General features: G+C 47.1%; 1 protein-coding gene across 3 annotated transcripts in view; it reads left to right on the forward strand.

Annotated features, from left to right (window-relative positions):
* The first annotated feature begins 10,778 nt into the window (after positions 1–10,778).
* Positions 10,779–18,629, forward strand: part of PDE10A (phosphodiesterase 10A) — a 197,091-nt gene continuing 189,240 nt past the window's right edge. For 2 of the 3 annotated variants that reach the window (XM_030021936.2, XM_030021937.2), the window contains exon 1: positions 11,786–13,068. In XM_030021936.2, the coding sequence (XP_029877796.1) occupies positions 12,195–13,068 (874 nt within the window). In that variant the 5' untranslated portion in view covers positions 11,786–12,194. Of the gene's footprint in view, positions 10,835–11,785; positions 13,069–18,629 lie in introns of those variants that run through there. The other variant, XM_030021938.2, reaches the window with a different exon arrangement.

The following is an 18,629-nucleotide window of genomic DNA, read 5'->3' on the forward strand; positions in this document are numbered from 1 at the left end:
CATTTCCTTAAAGTGCTATAGAGAATTCGGGAAGTAGTATACACCGAGATCTCTTTTCTATAGGAAATATCTTTGCTGAAACACAGCTATGCTGATGTTCATGGAAGAGTGGTAGGGTGAAGTAACTTTGTTATTGTAACTCAAAACAAGAGCTGTTTCAAAATGTCTTTTGAAAAACCTAATCTGACACACAGTGTACACAGAAGTAGCCACTGTAATAAATCCTGCTGTGGTCAGGTCATTTGTGTCCCAAGAAGGAGTACAGGTGAGTGCAACTGCAGCAGCTGCTGCTGTGTCCGTTATGTTCACTGCTGCCTGAAACCCAACTGATGGACAAATCTAAGAAAAACTTCAGAAGCACCTCAAACTGCACCAGGCTTCAACATGGGTCACGTGGATCAACTATTTTCACTTAGCAACGTAATGCAGCAATCTCATGAAAGCTTATTAGTGCATATTGACAATGCACTAATCTCTAGGTGAGAATCTTCCTTCTACGCCCAGGCCAGGCCAGGTATCTGATTACAGAGAACAAGTTCTCACTTACAAGAAGGTATGTATAACTGGGGAGGTGGGGGCTTTTTTACATCTCACTGTGAACAAACAAATAAACCAAGAGGTGGTTGTTTTGTTTTGTTTTGTTTTGTTTTGTTTTGTTTTGTTTTGTTTTTAAATCAAATAACAGGTCAGTTACTGTTGCTTGGAGTTTCTAAATTTCTTCTCAGATTAAATTAAGTCATTTATGTACATTGTAATTTAATGTTTGTTAGAGCGGGCTTACATAAGTCTGGTAGTTCACAGCCGAGGAGGAAGAGTTTGATCTCAGCAATAAGTGCGGTTTTGAAAAATTACACTTCTGTTGAATGTGAGGGTTTGTTTTAAAAACTGTTTAGTGTCACGTATAACAAAGAAAAATGGCCATGGGAAGAGGGAAAACAAAGGACAGCAAAAATTTATTTTCCTTTAAAAAGCAGGACAGCAGGCACCAAGGACAAGCCGTGCATTGTGATCATACCCTCGGTGGCTGAGACAGCAGGAGGCTTTTCAGGCAGGGCTGGAGCTGTGCTCTTTGGGTGGCTACCCTTGCTGGAAGAGCTCGTCTGCTTGCCTTCCTGGAAGGGCAGAGCAGGCAGCCAGGTGCCCTCTGGCAGTCTGTGGCTTTCGGGATCTGCTTACTTTGCCTCTGCCTGAAGCCCGCCCCAGCCTGGACTCCTTCCTCAGACGTGCGATGGATGAGAGATCAGAGGGTGATACTGCAAGCAGAGGAATAGAGGGGGGACCAGGACACTTTGGTGTCATTCTTTCAACAGTCTTTTGTAACTCTTTTTTTGAACCTCCTGCATAACTTTAGGGAAAAAAAATTAAACTTCTGTCTTTCTTCCTCTGTAAGGCAACATTCATGAATAATACTTCCCTGTTTTGCAGAGCTGTCAGGCAATGTCTTGAGTATTTGTGAAGTCTGCAGAAACATTGAGTGCTGTAGACCACCTGAGAATGAAGTGCTTTTAGCTAAAGGGAGGACAATTGCCTCGCTGGCATAAGGAAGGTTACGAGTTGAATTTAGCAAGAATTTGTCTGGGGACTGAACTGGTTTCATGTTTTCTTTCCTGTATGCAAGTAAGGGTGTGTTAGCAGAGTTTATAGGTTATAAAATTTGAGAGGCCATTGTCTGCACAGAAGGGAACTGCAGCAGATTTTGGGATGATTCAGAGAGCTCTGAAGTCTGTATTACTGGAAGCTGAATGAAACATAGCAGTACAAAGTGCAAAATCATTCACCTAGGGACGAATATGAATTTTGTCTTTGAGCTTATCAGTTGGAAACAACCAAGAGGAAAGGAAGTCCTCATGGCTGTGTTCATCACAAAATGACTTGGGCACCAGTGACCCCATCCACCCCCCCAGTATTGTGACCATGATATATCAGGCAAAATTTCTCTGAAAGAACTGGGCAAGCATTTAAGTCATCTGTAAAACCTTGGCAAGAGCGTGTCTGCAACTGTAGTCACCTGTACCAAGGAAAGATGAATTCCAAGTGGAAGAGGCATAGAGAAGGGCTTGCAAGGTGAGGCGTCAGGAGACTGGAGCTACTGTTATATGAAAGAACTAAAAGATTGTGCCTCGATCAGTCAAGGAAAATGAAGTCTGAGAAAGATACTACTGCTCCTTTTAAATACCAAATATCAAGAAGGCAGAAGGGATCTTTAAAACTAGAAGAAAAAGCTGGTCCAAAAGCAAAGACGATACATTTATTTTGGCTGGAAATTAGGCTTAGGAAGAATGAGGTTCTGAACGACCTTTTTACTGGGGCACTGGAAGCCGTGTAACTGATTTTTGAATGTGTGACCAGGCTATGATAGTAGGGACTGACGTCAGGGATCAGGGGATCCCTCGCAGGCCTCTGGTTCAGAGCTCCACTGACCTGGAAGAGTGCCGGGCTCCGTGTGGCAGCGCCTGCAGCTGGAGCCCGGCTTCTGGGCAAGGCGGGGGGGGTGGGTTCCCCTCCTGTGGCATGTGCCCAAGCTTCTTCCACCAAAATTCTGCCCCATTGTCTCAGTTTTGTTTTCTTCCCCCTTTAAAGGTTCCTATGGCTCCCTTTCCCCCTCATTTAAAGCCCCACTCCACACATCGTTTAAAGCTGCGTTAACGGTAGCCTATTATTTTGGAGCTCCGTGGGGCTGAAAGAGTTAGAAAATCCACTCCGATAGTTTTGTAGGTGAGAAAAATGGTCTCCAACTTTGAGTCTGTATTGTGATAAGCCATGTGCAGGACAAGGGCTGACAGGCAACAAAAGCTATTGGCAGCAAAAATTCTGCTGTTCTAATAAAAGCCTTTAGATTTTATTTAGTGAAGCCACATCCAGTCAAACCACAGCTTAGGTTAGAGTAACCACGGGTGAAAAACCCCACATAGAGCTTTAGTTAAACGGGAGGTTTGTGGTCTCACAAAGGAACCCTTTCTCCAGAAATAAACCCAGGGTTGCTCCTGCATTAATGGCTTGTTTAGTCTGGATGTCAATCTGTACTTAAAAGAAAAAAAAAAGGTAATGATAGATAATTATATCTGAGTATGCATGAGCCAGATCAGATGTAGAGACGGTCTGATGTAACTTGGGTGTTGGGACGACTGTGTGATTTACTTTTTCTGCTCTTAGAAACTACAAACTAGAGGGCTTGCCAGAAGCTGTCTCAGTGTAGGGATTCTGAGTTACGGGACTCAGTGGGAGCCACATTGCTGCTTTGTCTTGAAAATAGTCAGACCCACAGGTGCAGCATTTACATCTCCGCAGACTGTATCCAGCAAGAGAAAGCTGAGCTGAGGATACCGTAGGGGTTGCTTCAAGTGGGTTACGCTGTGCTTTCTCTTCCGCTTTTGTCCTAAAGGTGCAGGAGATTTGAAGAAAAAAGAATCCGTTCAAATAAACTGTTTGCAAAAATCTGCTAGATACTCAGGTCTGTCCTTTCCAAATGTGATTGCAGGATTTTGCAGTTTACTGCTCTGTATTTAGTTTCTATATAATAAAGCAATCAATATCTTTTAAAATACCCATCCTGTTTGGCTAGCATGAATACAAAGCTTCCTAGCCTGAGAAGGACTCCTGTCAGTTATACCTATGGAACATAACTTTACTTTCTTTCTAAGGAAAACTCGTAAAGAAATTATTTGTGCTTATTTTATTTCTGGGCTGCTGTGGAGTAGCTGCTGATCCTGTATTATCAAGGGGTAGGATGTGTTCTATTTGTTCTGCTTGAGCTCCATGGTCTGTACTCAGTTTCCCAGTCATTCCTTCAGGGAACCCATATCAAGCAGGAGAGGTGAGCGACCCCATGTCTCTGTGGCCAGGCTGATAAGATAATGCTGCTTCACTTCCACCATCCTAAAGCCTCCTCCATGGGCAGCCCCAGGCTTTTCTGGTAGAGCACAAGCAGTCTCTGTCCTTCCTCTTCCTCTGCTTTACCAGCTGACCTTTATTGAGACCCAAGGCTTAGGAAGAATCCCCTTCCCCTAGTGAGTACCAGAGCTCTCCGTGGGACCCGGCCAGCAGAAGGGCAGGAGGAAGGACTTCTGCTGGGGAAAGACTTTGGAAGCAGTGAAGGGAAAGCAGGTGAAGAGCTTGTTGCAGCTGAGACGGCAAGGATGCTGCCAGCTTCAAGTACGTTTGCTGAGACGTGGCAGGTGTGGTAGTGTGGGGAGAAAGAGTGTACCGCAGAGAAGAAGGATGGATTGTGCGTGAGGGAGAGAAAGCTGTTGGAGTAACAGGGGCTGCTGGATGATGGCAGAGGAGGTAACGGGGAATAAGTAAACAGACGGATAAAAGAGAATGAATAAAAGTACATGGTGGTGATGTCTTATTTCTGGAGGAGAAGAATTGTACTGAATCAAATAAGCTTGTCTGCAGTGGTCTAGGGTTGCATATGTGAGAAAGTATTTGTTCAGGGATGATGGCAGTAATACCCCAGCCTTCTTTTCACGTGTTGATATTAAAGTATTTTCCAAAGGAAATCTGTACTGTTATGTTGATTCTGCAGCTAGAGAAATACTGGTTCTGTGTGTGTGAGAGGGAGGGGGAGAAAGAAAAAGAGAAAAAAAGAGAGGGAGAAGTGTGAGAAACAGGCGAAAAAAAGAGAGGGAGACGTGTGAGAAACAGGCAAAAAAAAGACAGCAAGTATGTCCTAGGGTGGGATATAAAGACAGACAGCAGGTACATGTTCATAGTGTGTGCATGTGTGCTGCTGTAGGGAGATAAGTTGGGTTGGATTCCTTGGTGCCTAAAGTGAGAATGGAATAGAGAAAAGTTACTTAGATAATAAACTTTTCTCAATTTTACCAGCCCAGTTGTGGTGTTGAATGAATGCATGTTACAACGGCATCAGTCTGAGAGTCCACACAGGAGAGCTATGGGTGCACAACAAACTTGAAGAGTTCAAGCTTTCATTTCAAAATCAAGCTTTCTAGTTTTCAGGATTACAAAGGTATGTTTCTACATAGAAACAGGGCATGGATTTGAAACCAAACTGTTTAGAAAACATGTTAAATAGCCTGTGGTTGCTAGAGGTATGCATTTCTTTGCACTTTTTGTGTCATCAAGGCGTTAACTCTGAAGGCTCATGACTGCATTTCATTATCAACAGCCACAGTTTCAGGATTGACTTTTTTTAACAGAGGGGGTTCTTCCCAGGGGGTAACTTGGCATTTACTGCAACTAAGTGAAACGGGACTTATCAGAAACTGTAAAACAAAGGAGGAATTCAAGTGAAAAGGATGAAGCATTGTTCTAAAAAGAAACTTGTTTCCCTCTGAGTGATGCTCAGAAGTCACAACAAGGTGCTTGAATTCAACATAAATTGGGTTTCTTTGTAGGTAATTCTAAAGGCTGGACTCAGTCTCTTCATTTATTTTTGCACCTGCTGTTAATATCAAAGAGGAATCAGCTGTAGGTTTAGGCTAGAACAAAGCCTTACACTTAAACTCAGAGCTGAGATTGCTAGTTCCATCAAAGAATTTGCCAGTGATGGGGCAGTAGGATTTCTCATGAACTGTGCAAACTGTGTTGGGGAGAAGTCTCCTTGGTTATAGTGGTTGGAAAATTTGGGAAAGTGAAGAAGGGGGTTGCAAGAGAGTGTTATGGGGGAAAGCTGGCATCCCTGTTGTGACAGTAGTCTTGTATGGTCTGCACTACATGCTAGCGAGATGCACAACTCACAGTGAAGGAGTAAAAGATAAGTCAGTATTAACTTTTTCTTTTGGATTTTTCTTAACTCTGTTACGTGTAAAGCAACTTTAATTGATGTAAAGCTTAGAATTTCTATGTTCCAACTGAACACAGAATTGAAATAAATTATTTGTTTCTAGCAGACAGCAAATTATAACAATGTTCTGTCATAAATTAGATTTCATTATGAAAACAGAAAGATAAAATTACAAAAATCCTGATAACCCTATTTATTTTTCTTGCAATAAAAATGGCTATTCCAATGATATTAGGTAACAACGGTGCTGTTGCCTACCATGCCAACTGTTAACGTCGTTTGTTGTTTGTGTTTTATTACTACCTAAGAGGCCCTGGTCCCAAGCCAGGATCCTGTTGTGCTGGACAGGATTCAAAAGATGGTCTTTGTATCAAAGAGCTTACAGTGTTTCTAGTGCTTTGGGTTTATAACATAGCATCTCGGTAAAGAGACCTGCTGTTGGAGTTTTAATTTATTTGGAGGACAGTTTCTCTGAAGGGGGGTCCTCTACTTTAACAAAAGTAACTTAAGCCCAAACAGCTGTTTCCTTTTCTGAACACCCTTTAAATAAAAGCAATAAACATCTGATCTTTGTGGTGCATAGGACAGCACAAAATGGTAGATGGCATCAGAAGGTTTTCTTTAGCTTCTTTCATAATCCTTTGTTGGAAACAAATCTGAGTACCATTATTGTAAGTATTTGCCTTTGTACACTGGCACTAGTGCTTTTTTTTTTTCTTTTTAAAATTAAATGTATTTAGCTTTTCATTACAATGTAATATGTAGGAACACGTCTACCTGAAAATTTTGTGATTAAAAATAGTCCTACCCTTGCACATGAGGTATCTTCTTTCCATAAAGAATTGCAATTTTCCCTCAAAAGTAATACTGAAATTTGTGTTTTTCTAAAAGGAAAAAATTGCCAGGAAAAGACATGGTCTTCACAGCTTTATTAATATAGCCACCATCATACATCACATAGCATAGCACTTCTAGAGAAACTTTCATTATTTATAGTTCCAGCCACATAACCTTTCAGCTGTCACCCTGCAGACCAGAAAATGAAGTGACATAAGCAGAGCTGAACAAACTACTGAAAGCAAACAATATATTTTTTTTTTTTTTTTTCTGGTATGTCAGTTATCTCCGAACAGACCTGGACTTCTTAAAAAAAAATGTTGTTTTGATTTGCTGAACAAATTGCAGTTCATTTTGGATCTTGCAGTATTTCTTCTGCATCTGGACTAGGTAATTCCCTAAAACACTGTCAAGATGGCTGCTAGCACTTGTTTGCATGTTATCAACACTCGCAGTTAATATTCTTGTGGAAACGAGGTGGCTCGTATGAGTATTTGTGGGAATCAAAGACAATGCCTGATACACACCTTTTAAACAAATTTACTCCTTGCATGTGTACGTGTTTGAGAATAATCCTTTGTAAAAAGAATCCCTTATGAAATAGGGTTCTCTATAAATTACTCTAAAAGTTTATAGAATAAAGCTTGAGGAAACAATGTCTTTTCTGTAGGTTTCTAATTTGTGATAGCAATTCAGTAGCTGGGTAATAATTACTATATTCTGTAAGATCATTTAGCAGAAAATCCCTAGGAAAAAAAAGGCAATTATTTTTATTAACTTGCACAGGACTTTTCCATAAAGGATTTAATTTGGGGCTGTATTTACTCGCTCTAGAGCTTGGGTTTGAGCTGCATTTATCCTTTCGTTCCCCCCTGCCCCACCTTTCCAGCAGGTTGCCGCCTTTGTATTTCATTGTGGCTGCTCCTGCCTCACCCACATTTGGGTGGTTGGTTCTGTCAGCTCCTCTATTGCCGTCATCCCACACTTTTCTAAACTCCCTTTCCCCATAATCTGTCTTATTCCTTTTTTTTTTTTTTTTTTTTTTCCCAAGGAATTGATCATACATCATAGAGGGGACTCTTAGGATATAAGAATGATGAGTGAGATAAGAGGATTTACCAGGCAAAAGAGTGGGATGAGATAAAAGATGAGTCACTGTCATTCTTAAAATGTAGCAGACAGAATTGGGAAAGAACAAGTGTTTGGTTCGAAGCTGTATTTAATACCAAACAACCGTTGTTACAACTTGATTTTACTTTTTCTCTCACCGTGTTTTCCTTTGAGTATTTTGATTAATATTGCCAAATTATTGCCAAATAATGGCTTATTTGCTGCTTTCAAACCAGGCCTGTTCCTGTAAGCATGACGCACGCTAGACTTCCTGATGGCTTCAGTGGGCACCCTGACTCCTGAACTGTGATGAAATCACATTTACCCGTGCAAATACAACCAAAGACTTTTGCTCGTTGTTGCACTGACACAGCGCATTCATACCAGAACCCTTGCACCTGATGCAAGTGGATGCATCAGAGTATTTTAATTTGCATTTCTTTGTGTTTCAGAGTTCTTAAAATCCTTTTTTGGGATGCTGTAGCAAACCTCACTGTTTCACATCAAAAATTCCTGTTGGAGTGGGTGAGACTTTTCCGGTAAACAACGTGGATCTATGGTTAGTATCACAGTGGCATCAGTGACACGTCGCTCTGTGGCAATGGAAAGTGTCATGCTGACTGAGCAATGAAAACCCACATTGACAGATACATTGGGGAATGAGCAAATGTGATTCATCACTAATTTATGCCCAGGTATTGAGATGGCCACCAAGTGTATTTGACTTGTCCACAAATAAGTATATTTTACAAATATATGTGTACAGAGCTTGAAAATTAATTTTCACTGTCATCTAACTTTTCTTCTGTGATTGCTTTTGCTTGCCCAGCCAAGAAGCAGGTGATCAATCAGGTATGAATTGCCAGTGGCTAATGAATAATAATCAAATGAACAGTTTGTAAATAACCCTTAAGCTGAAAGCTGCTTGCCTAGAATATCTGATGATTTCTTACAAATCAAAATGTATCTTGCCTGGTTTGTTGAATATACACACACATATTTACACATGCACAATTCACATTCCTTGTATAAATACACAGATATCCAGTTTCAGGCAGTGATATTTGAACAACTGTAGTTTGGATGAACAGCAATTGAGGAATTTAGCATAGATTAGCATAATCAAACAAGTTTTCTACAATTATAAATTGACGATGTAAAGTTTCAGTAATTTACTCTCGATATTGACAGAACAATTTGGGACTAATCTGTCTAAAGGAGCAACTTTCATTTTTTTCAGGAAAATAGCTCTTGATTTTTGTCAGTCATTTCAGTCAGATTATCTCTTTCAATTTAAACATTTTAGTATAAGAGATTTTCTAATAAGAAGTTGCTAACTGCTAAACAAATAGGCTGCAACAACAAAACACAATACACTAAAGTTTTGTTTCCATTAGCTAAGCTTTCTCTCAGAGAATTTAAATATTTGCTGGATCTCTAGTCATCCTGCAGCAGTTATGAGAGAAAAGCTCTGTATGTAAACTAGGTAACGATTGGACTTCAGGAAATGAAAGCATCTCACACAAATAGACAAATGAAATAGAAGTTATTAAACTGTTTTGATACAGTCAAATACACCTAGAGAAAATGGATCACAAAAGCAGATGCAGTTTTCTGTATTTTAGTTCAGGATCTTTAGGCAACAGCAGGTTTTAAGAACCAGATGCAGCTGAAAACAGTTCAGTAAAGCCTGCCCTCCCTGAGTTTTTTGTTTTGCTTTACGGCTTTTTTGTTTGTTTAATGAGAGTCTTTAATCTGTTTTGGCATTTTAAACCTTTTGCAGACTCTGTGGATTGTTTCTCATTGTTACAGAACATTCAGCCGGCTGAAAACACACGTTAATTTGAAAGCGTTACTATTTTCAGAGGAACATCTTATTTTGCAGCCTTCCAGATGAAGTGATGCATAAAGACTCTAACTTTGACAGGAGTTAGTGTCTAGTCTAGCATTAGAAGTCCTGAAATGATACGTGTAAAATACTCGAACGATTTGAAGTAAAAGCCAAAAGCGCGGGTTTACATTGTTTGCAAAGCAGGAGTCGAAATTCGAAAGAAATAGCCTAATTTTGAACGGAAATAGGAAGATCGCGGTAGTTGGATGAGGATTCCCGCAGGCACCCCGCATCGCAGACCCGCTCTTAACGCCGCAGCTGGAGTCACGGCGGACGAGGCAGAGGTTTGATCTCCCGGCAAGGTAGAGGAGGGAAACCGAATCGCCCGCCGCTCGGGCGCCGGGCCGGCAACGGCAAAAGAAACGTCTTCTCCGCGGGTACCCGCGCCGCTTTCCGCCCTGCCTGCCCCCCGCCCCCCCGGAGCCGGCCAGCGCCCGCCCTGCCCTCCGCCGCCGCCGCCTTTGCCGAGGAGCCGGCCCCCGCCGCACCGCAACCAAATCGGCCGCCGGGGGTACGGCGACGGTCCCGGGCGGGCGGGCACCGCCGCGGCGGCCCCTTCTCCGCCCGCTTGGCGGGCGGGAGCGCCGGGGGAAGCGGCCGTCCACCTGAGGAGCGCCGTTACCTCCGCCCCGTCCAGGTGTTCGGGGGGAAGAAGCCTCGGCCGGGGCGTCCTCCCGAGGCGGGGTTGGCACTTGCGGCGGGGGCCGGCCCCGCAGAGCGGCCCCGCAGAGCAGCCCCGGAGGGTTCCCCCCCCCCCCCCCCCCCCCCCGCGCCGGCGGCTGGCGCCGAGGCTGCCCCGAGGGAACTGCCGGCCCGGCGCTCGGGCGGTGAGCTCTGAGCCTCGGCCGTCCCCGCTGAGGGCGGGGGGAGCCCCGCTGCCCGCCGGCTGCCCGCCGGGCCAGGGCAGGGCAGGGCGGCCCCCGCCCCGGTGAGCGCCGCCGCCTCAGGGCGAGGGCAGGGGCGCCGCGGGCTCTACGAGCCGCCCGGGTCACGAACGATCCTCGCCGGTTACCGGCGCCGACGGTGCTGCGAGGCGAGGGAAGAGGCTGTCCCGGGAGGGGAGGGCGGCGGCGGGCTGCCCGCCGCCCTGGGGTTCCGTTAAGCTGACAGGCGGCGCGGGGGCAACGGCTTCCCCGGCGGCCGCGTCCCGCCCGGCCCGAAGGAAGCGCCCCGGCCGGCCTGAGGGGAGCCCCGCGGCGGGCCGGCGATGCCGGTCCGCGGCCCCCCCATCCCCGCCGCTGCCGCAGGTAAAATCCGGTGGACTCAGACCTCCCCGCCCGCCTCTCGGCGGCGGCTGGCGCCCAGGGCAGAGCGAGTTCGGGGCGAAAACGAAATCCGTGGGGCGGGGGCTTCTAGCGCAGCCCTCGGCCCCGCTCCGTTCCGAGCCCGCCCTCGGGCTTCCCTTGGCCGGGCGTTCCCCCGGCGGCTGCCCCGCTGAGGGACGCCGTAGCGCGGCCCGCTGAGGCGCCGGGACGGCCGGGCTGCGGCCGGGCTGGCGGGGCGGGGTGGCGGGGCGTCGGCCGAGGGGGCCGGCGGCGGTGGCGGGACGCGCCTTCGAGGGGAGCGCGGCCGGCCGGGGACCGCGGGACGGGACCCCGCCTGCCCGGAGACCCCGCCGCGGGGCTCGGCGTGGCGGCTGGCCGGCGCGACGGGCTCCGCTGGTGAGCGGGGGCGGCGGCTGCGCCTGTGGAGCAAGGCCGGTGGCGGCCCCGGAGCCGCGCCGCACCTGAGGCCAGGGTCTGCGGTCGCCCCTCGGGGAGCCCGACGGCTTAGAGGGCTGGGGCTGAGGGGTAGGCGGCTGCAAGCGTGCCAAGTAGAGGCTGCGGGGACACACACACACACACGCACGGGACAGAGGGGGGGCTGAAGCAAACGCGTGTGGGAGGGGCCGTGCACCTCCGTATGGGAAGGGGGGGGGGGGCGATGCCCCACAGAAACGGAGGGGCAGCTCCCTGGCATCTTCATCCCGGGCGCCGCAGGGCGTGTGCCTTTTGATGTCGGTGGCTGGAAATATCTGTTTAAAACAAGGAGGCCGCATAGGGAGGATCTTGTTCTGGCGTCTCTCCCTGCGTTCCCTTTAGGTAAGCGCGGTGCCGCGGCTCCTGCGTGCGCGCCCGGTAACGAGAGGAAGGGAGGCGGCCTGGGAAGCGCTGGCTCCGCCAGTGGGCGTTCTCTGGCGGCCGGGGCTGGAGCGGGAAGCGGCACTGCGGTGATTCTGTCTGCCTCTTCGCAGACGAGCGGGCACGTACGGGGCAGTATTGGCCTCGCTCGGAGAAAATGCCGATCGTTGCCGTTTTTTTGCTTTGAAGGCGAGGTGGGAGCATGAGGAAAAGCGGACTTTAAAAGGGGATCGGAGCCGCTCGGCGCCGGTAGCGCCCCGTCCCCTCCGGCCTAAAGGGGGAACGGAAATGTGAGGACTTGGTGAGGGCGGGGAGCCGGGGTGCGGAGGAAATACTGCCCGGGGGCTGCCGGAGGGAACGCGGGACCCCGCGGCGGCTGTCCCTGGTTGGGGTCCGTCCGTTTTCGGCTTCCCCTTTCGCTTCCCTCTGGTATCTCTCCTAGACGTCCTGCCTTAAACTGCCGCGAAAGGGAGGGAAGAGCGGAAGCATGTCCAACCCGGAGAAGCTGATCTTATCCCGCCCCTCGGCCCCCCTGGCTGCAGCACCCGGGGAAAAGCCCGGCTCCGGCAGCCTCCCGCTCCACTCCCATGGCCAGAGCGGCGGAGGTGGAGGCAGCGGCGGGTCTCCTCCTCCTCCCCCCGCTCCTGGAGGCGGCTCGGCTGCCTGCAGCTCCCTCTCTCTCCTCCTAACAACCGCCACCAGCAGCAGCAGGAGCCGCGCTGCAGGGACAGCCTCCTCCGCCGCCTCCGCCAGCATCGTCCCCAGAGCGGCAGCGGCTCCTTTCCTCGCTCCAGTCCCCTCCTTTTCCTCCGCTTCTCCATCTTCTTTTTACTTCTTGCCGCCGCCTCCTCGTTTCCCCTCCTCGTCTTCCTTTAACCTCACGAGTCTCCAAGGGAGGGAAGGAGGAGGAGAGGCAGCGAGAGCGGCAGGAGGAGGAGGAGGAGGAGGAAGAGATGTTGGCGGAGCAGCGGCAGCAGCAGCAGCTCACTTGATCGCCCATCCAGGCGGCAGCGGCAGGAGGAGACTCTTCTGTTCTTCCTCCATCCAGGGCTTGCTGCTCCGTTCCGCAGCCGGCGGCCCCCGGCAGCACCACTCCCGGCTCCTCTCCCCAGCCGCCTCTCGCCCGTGGTCCAGCAATTCCCTCGGTGCTGCAGCAGCAGCAGCAGCAGCAGCCCGCGGCGACGGGATCCGAGGAGGCGACGGCCCCGGCGGGAGCAGGACTCCTAGGCGGCAGCAGCAGCAGCGGCAGAGAGGCGCCTTCTTCTCCTTCTCGTCTCCCCTGCTCCTAGGGCCAGACATGGAAGATGGATCTAATTCTGCAAGCTGCTTTAGGAGGTTTACGGACTGTTTCTTGAACACAAGTAGGTACCGGAGCGCTGTGCCCGGCGGCGGGTCGCGCGTGTCTCGGGGGCTGTGTCCGAGGCTGGGTGCATGCCTTGAGGAAAGGGCATTTCTTTGTGCGGGGGGTGGGAGGCGAAGACACAAAGGGGCCGCATACGTGGGGCGCGCGTGGACGCATGGAGGAGCGGCCGGGTGTGTATTGAGGATGCACGGACAAAGGGGATGCTCAATGTAGCTGAGTGCTCTTTGTGGGAGCTGGCTGTTAGCGCCTCGGGGATTTCAGCATCATTTCGGGATCAGACAACTCTGCCTATATACGTGTCAGCCTTCTTACTTGGTGCATGCTCAATTTGCACGGGAATGATATGTAGGGGGATGGAGACTTCCCCCCCTACTTACTTGAAGTAGCAATAAGGAAGCGTTACGGTACCGGCAGTTGACAGAAAAGCGGCGGCGGAGGATGGGTGAAACGTATCGCTTCTTTCGGCATCCCCCCTCAGATCTGCCGCGGGCGTGCAGAGTCCGTGTTTCTGATCTGGCTGGGGCGCCGGGTGCCTCCTTCCCCTGGCCGTGGCTCGTTGCAAGGCGGGCGAGAAGCCGGAGAGGAAACATGTGCTCCTTGCTGCGGGGGGCTGGCGGGCGGAATGAAGGGGACGCTGAGGCGCTCCGCGGCGAGCCCTCGCCGGCTCCCACCGAGCCCGAACGCGGGCGCGGGGCCGCCCTCGCCCCGTGGGGGGAGGCGGGAGTGGGGCGAGAGCAGCCGCTCGGCCTCTCGGTGCGGGGCTCGGCGGGTGCCCTCCCCGCCCGGCGGTAGCGGGGGCCGCTGGCTGGCCCGGGCCGCTGAGGCGGGTCGTGACAAGGGGAGGGGGGGGGGGCGGGTCTCACGGCAGAAACTCGCCGTTCGTGGGGACGCAGCCCGGCTCCCCCTTGGGGGTCTCGCCCCGAGCCTGCCGCTCTCCCCTCTCCGAGGCGTTTCACTGATACATCGCGCCCCGCCGGGTGGGGCGGGGGGTGCCCCCCCCCCCCCCCCACCCGGGGGCTGCGTTGTCCCCGGAGCCGCCGGGGCTCGGGGCTGAAAGCGCCGGGGGTCGGGCTGGCCGTGCCCGGCCGGCAGCCATCCCTCAGCTCTGGCGCCCCGCCGGGAACGTGCTGGGGTTCGGCTTGGTCGCGGGATTAAGGAATTTCCAAGCGGAGCATGTGTGAGCTGAAATACATCCTTTTTTTATCAGAAACTTTTTTTTTGCTCGCCTAGTGTTTTGATGCTTAGGGTGACTTCAGTCGGCTGTGGTTATTTGTTCTTTTGTTTTGGGGTTTTTCTTTAATTCTTTCTGTGACAACTTCTTAAATCATAGATTTATGCCTTAAAGTGTCCCTGAACTTGCATTTTAATCCGTTAGCATACTTTTATTAGGTGGCTTTTTGGATACAGGTGAATAGTACGTCGTTCACCCGTGTATGTATTTTGGGGGAATGTGAGAAGAACTATAGAGATGTCAGCTGAAACCTCATTATTTGTCTTATTGCCTTACAGCTGTCTTTAGCACGATAGCCTGCAAGTGTGGTAATACTTGGTTCTGCTCTATGGTAGAGGTGAATAAGGATGACTATGTATTTGCTGCATTGTCTTTTTGAAACTTTATTCAATAGTTAATTATGTTACAGAGCCACATACTTGTTTAGTTTTGTGGCCTGGAGGGAATACTAAGCTCTTCCAGTTTTTGTTTTCTCTGCGTTTGAGAGGGGTAGAATGCTGTCATGCATATGGTACAACTAATGTTTTAAAATAAGCGGTCTTGGGAGCAAGGGACCGAGTCAGGGAATGTGTGTCATGTAGGGCAATTCTCTCCTATACTAGACCAAGAAAATGACACAGAAAACAGCTCTGTTCAAAACTCCATTTTAAAAGGAGTGGTGAATTAAACTTAAGTTATTTGATGAACATTTGAACACAAGAAACCTCGTCGTCTTTGACTGATTGTGACCTCTGACTGAAGATTTTCCTGCAGGCAGGAAAGGAGCGGAATGGTTCTTTCCCCTGTGAGTTTACTGACGTCTAAGAAGACATGCAGCCTTTCTCTCTGTGGAGACGCTTTTCTGTGCTCTGCAGCCTGCTCTCATGAAACTTTCAAGAACCTAAATGTCTGATATCTCTGCTCTTCTTTTGAACGTGATTGAAACTGGCCAATGGGCTCAAAAGGTATTAGTGAGGTCAGACGGACGGACATCCACGTGCGTGCATATATACATATGCGTATGCTTCCCTCCCTCCCCCAGTGATTGCATAAGTCTGATTTCCTTAGGAAACCAGGCTGAAAAAAGGAGTGGAGGGAAGTCAAACAAGAAACTATTCAGTTCTAGTGCAGCTACTGCAAAAAGCACTTGTTCAACTGTTTGGAGTACTGTGCACAGTCCTGGTTACGGTGCAGCCGGAAGGCTATTGCTGTTTTGAAGCGGACAAGATAATGTAGAACAATGAAGATTATGTGCTGTATCTCATAGGTTTTGTTTCCTGAATTGCGTTTCAGGTTCTAAATCATACGTGTATGCATGTATACACTGATTTTAAAGACAGAAAAGTCTAAATACTTTTACAGGGAAACAGGAGTTCTGGAGGGAAGAGAACTGAGATGAGCTCTTTTGGAAGGGAGATTTAAAAGTGACTTAACAGAATCCTCAAGACTAGAAAACAATGAAATCGCTAGAGATTTTTTCTTCTTTCTCTTTCGAGCTCTTTCGACTTGCATGCTCTCCAGTCAGGATTTTGTTAGAAGGTTCTTGATATTCTTAAAACTTTAGGTTCTGCAATACTCTGTGCCATATCTGGCTATTTTTGTTTTTAAGATCCCTAATAAAGCACTGGACTGGACTGCAGAAGCTTCTATGAATTTTGTGTGGTACGTGTTGTTTTTCTTAACTGTTTAAAATCTGTAACTTGTTGCATAACATAGTGTTTTGAGAAACTTAGTAGCTTAACATCCTGGATCAATTCTCCAGTGGAGTTCTGCCATATTTAGGGTACTGCAAGCTGCCAGGTATTCCAGGTTTCAGTGAAATGTCTTGCCTTCAGGGGAGCATCCCACGTTCCTTCTTACACTCAAGGTCTCTCAAGCTGCACATGTGTAGCATATTTCATCTGTGTCCCGTGAGTCTACTCACAGGTATGAGTATTTCACAGTATGGGGGCTTTCTGCTTGTCAGGGTATTATATTGATATTTTATACAGAGTTACCTTTTATCTAGCACTTTTTTTTTCTTTTTTTTTTTTTTTTTGTGATGCAGCAAGTTTATCCTGCACTTTCATGTGCCAGATGCTAAGACTTTCCGACTGAGTAGTACTCTAAGAAAGAGTAGATGTAGTAAGATCTGTAGTTGTGGAAGAAAATAGCAATTAAGGTTTAAATAAAATTAAAAGTATTCCTGTTACCTGCGCTAATGGGAAAGTTAATCTTGGCTTGACTTTTTTTTTTTTTCCTGGTCTGTGTATTCATTACTTGCAATCAAGGTTTTGTAAGCCAAATGCTGATCTTCAACAATGAATCCCATGTGTAAAGGTGGACAGGGTTTGGTTTTACAATTAAATCATCCTTACAATTTATATGCTGATGTAGAAAACGGAATTGTCTCTGGTTTTCACCCCAGGGATTCTGGCTCCGCATTAATTGAAAGCAAAATTGTCACTAGAGCGGTGTATAGTTATGATGATAAGTGATGTCATTCAGTGGCTCCTGTCAGGACTGGTGTTTCATAATACTATATTTTGCATTAATATATAGGAACACCATGTATCCTGGTCTGAAGCACTGGCATTCTATTTAGAGGCATAACGGAGCAATACATAGGGCAGACAGCAAGGAATAGCACGGAAAGGGAATGGAAACCATGCGGGCACAAGCAGTTAACAGCGGAGAGCTTTTTTGTCCGAGTCAGGTATTTTTACAAATGGTTGTCTATAAAGCATGCAGTTTACATTTGAAATAACTAATCCTCTGTCCCTTTGACTCCTCAGCTCTGCTGCCAGTGTTTGCCTGATGGCTTGGGGGTACCTAGCACTCATATGCGTTGAGAAAGGAGGTAATGCCTTCGCTCTTAACTCAGTAAACTTGCTACTTGTGTAAAATGGGCTGTGGAAGGTGTGATTATGCACGGTGGGATAGTGTAGGTGAGTTGGGAGATGGTTTCTTTCTGTCACTTGTGCGAGGAGGATGGCAGCTCATTTAAGATTCTAACACAAGGCTGGTGGCTCCAGTCACCCCGTTTGTGTCCTTCCTTTTGCTTGTGTTTAAGCCGTACTCATCAGCTGGACATGGTGAAAACCTGAAAGTGTAAAGATGAGTTTTTATTTCAGCATATGCATGACTTGACTTAGTGACTTGATTTTGAAAGAGTCATGTAAACAAACGCTCATTTCCACTAATGATCCAGGGCACATACTTGGCTTACTTGCTTTTAAGTAGAGATCTGTACAACAGTACCTTTTGTTCAGTTTTAAGATTTTGTGCTGTGTTCTAATACAAATAGATTATACCTAACATTCTCTCAATGTTCTCAAATCGTGAACTTAGTTTTAGATTCGGAAAATAAGAATGAGAGTCTCTGTGTGTGTGTGTGTGTATTTGTAATTTGGAAATGGCTTATACAGCTTGTTGGTCGATGTTAACCTTGTCTGTGATTAAAATTGTATTTCAATTTGAGGCTAATGTGAGCTAATTTTTTTAATACTACTTTAAAAAGTATTTTAGTTTCAAGTCATTATGTTTAATACTTTAGAATTCAATGCTTTTTACAATATTCTAGTTTTTGCTCTTTGGGCCTTATTATCATATTTTAAAAGAAATCTAAGATCATAAGTAAAAAAAAAAAAAACCCAACATATATAAAAAGAAAAAGGGGTCTGTTTTTTTTAGTTTTGTTTTTATACTCCCTCTGCTGGCTGTTTCAATTACAAGTACCTGTACTCGAACTTTGTTACTAAATCTGCTCTTCCTTTGCTGTTTTATCAAATGAGCAGTAACGTGTATTGATTTCAATCTGTATTTAAAATACAAAAAAAGTCTGTAATTGTTAAATGAAGAAACAATATTTGCAGGAATGGAAAATTTGACACCTGTTTTATGGAGAAATGTTTTCATTTTTGTTATATCTTGTATTGATTTCAACCCTAAAAACAATTGAATCTTTTGGTGTGTGGGCGACATCTTCACCACTAAATATCACAGAAATAACAATTCATATATTGTTCCAAATCTATTCAATTTATTGTAACAAATTTACTTCACAGCTTTGAAGAATAGCTGTGGCAAAACCTAAATAATTACGCTATGTTTTGTGACTGATAATTATTTTTTTTTAACATAACGAGTTTGGCGTACATCTACATAATTAGCTACAAGGCTGCACTCAAAGTATTCTGTGGATGTAATGGATAATTTCTTAAGATACTCATTTTAGTACACTAGTATACAGTAGTGTTCATCCAAAATATTTATAGCACTCAAAAATTATAATTCTTAGAAACTTCAGAGATTATGTACAAGGATTGCTGTATATGTTATTGAAATGAAGCTGTTGCATTCCCCGTAGG

Source organism: Aquila chrysaetos, chromosome 8 (assembly GCF_900496995.4).
Source record: "Aquila chrysaetos chrysaetos chromosome 8, bAquChr1.4, whole genome shotgun sequence".
In the NCBI taxonomy this organism is placed as follows: Eukaryota; Metazoa; Chordata; class Aves; order Accipitriformes; family Accipitridae; genus Aquila; species Aquila chrysaetos.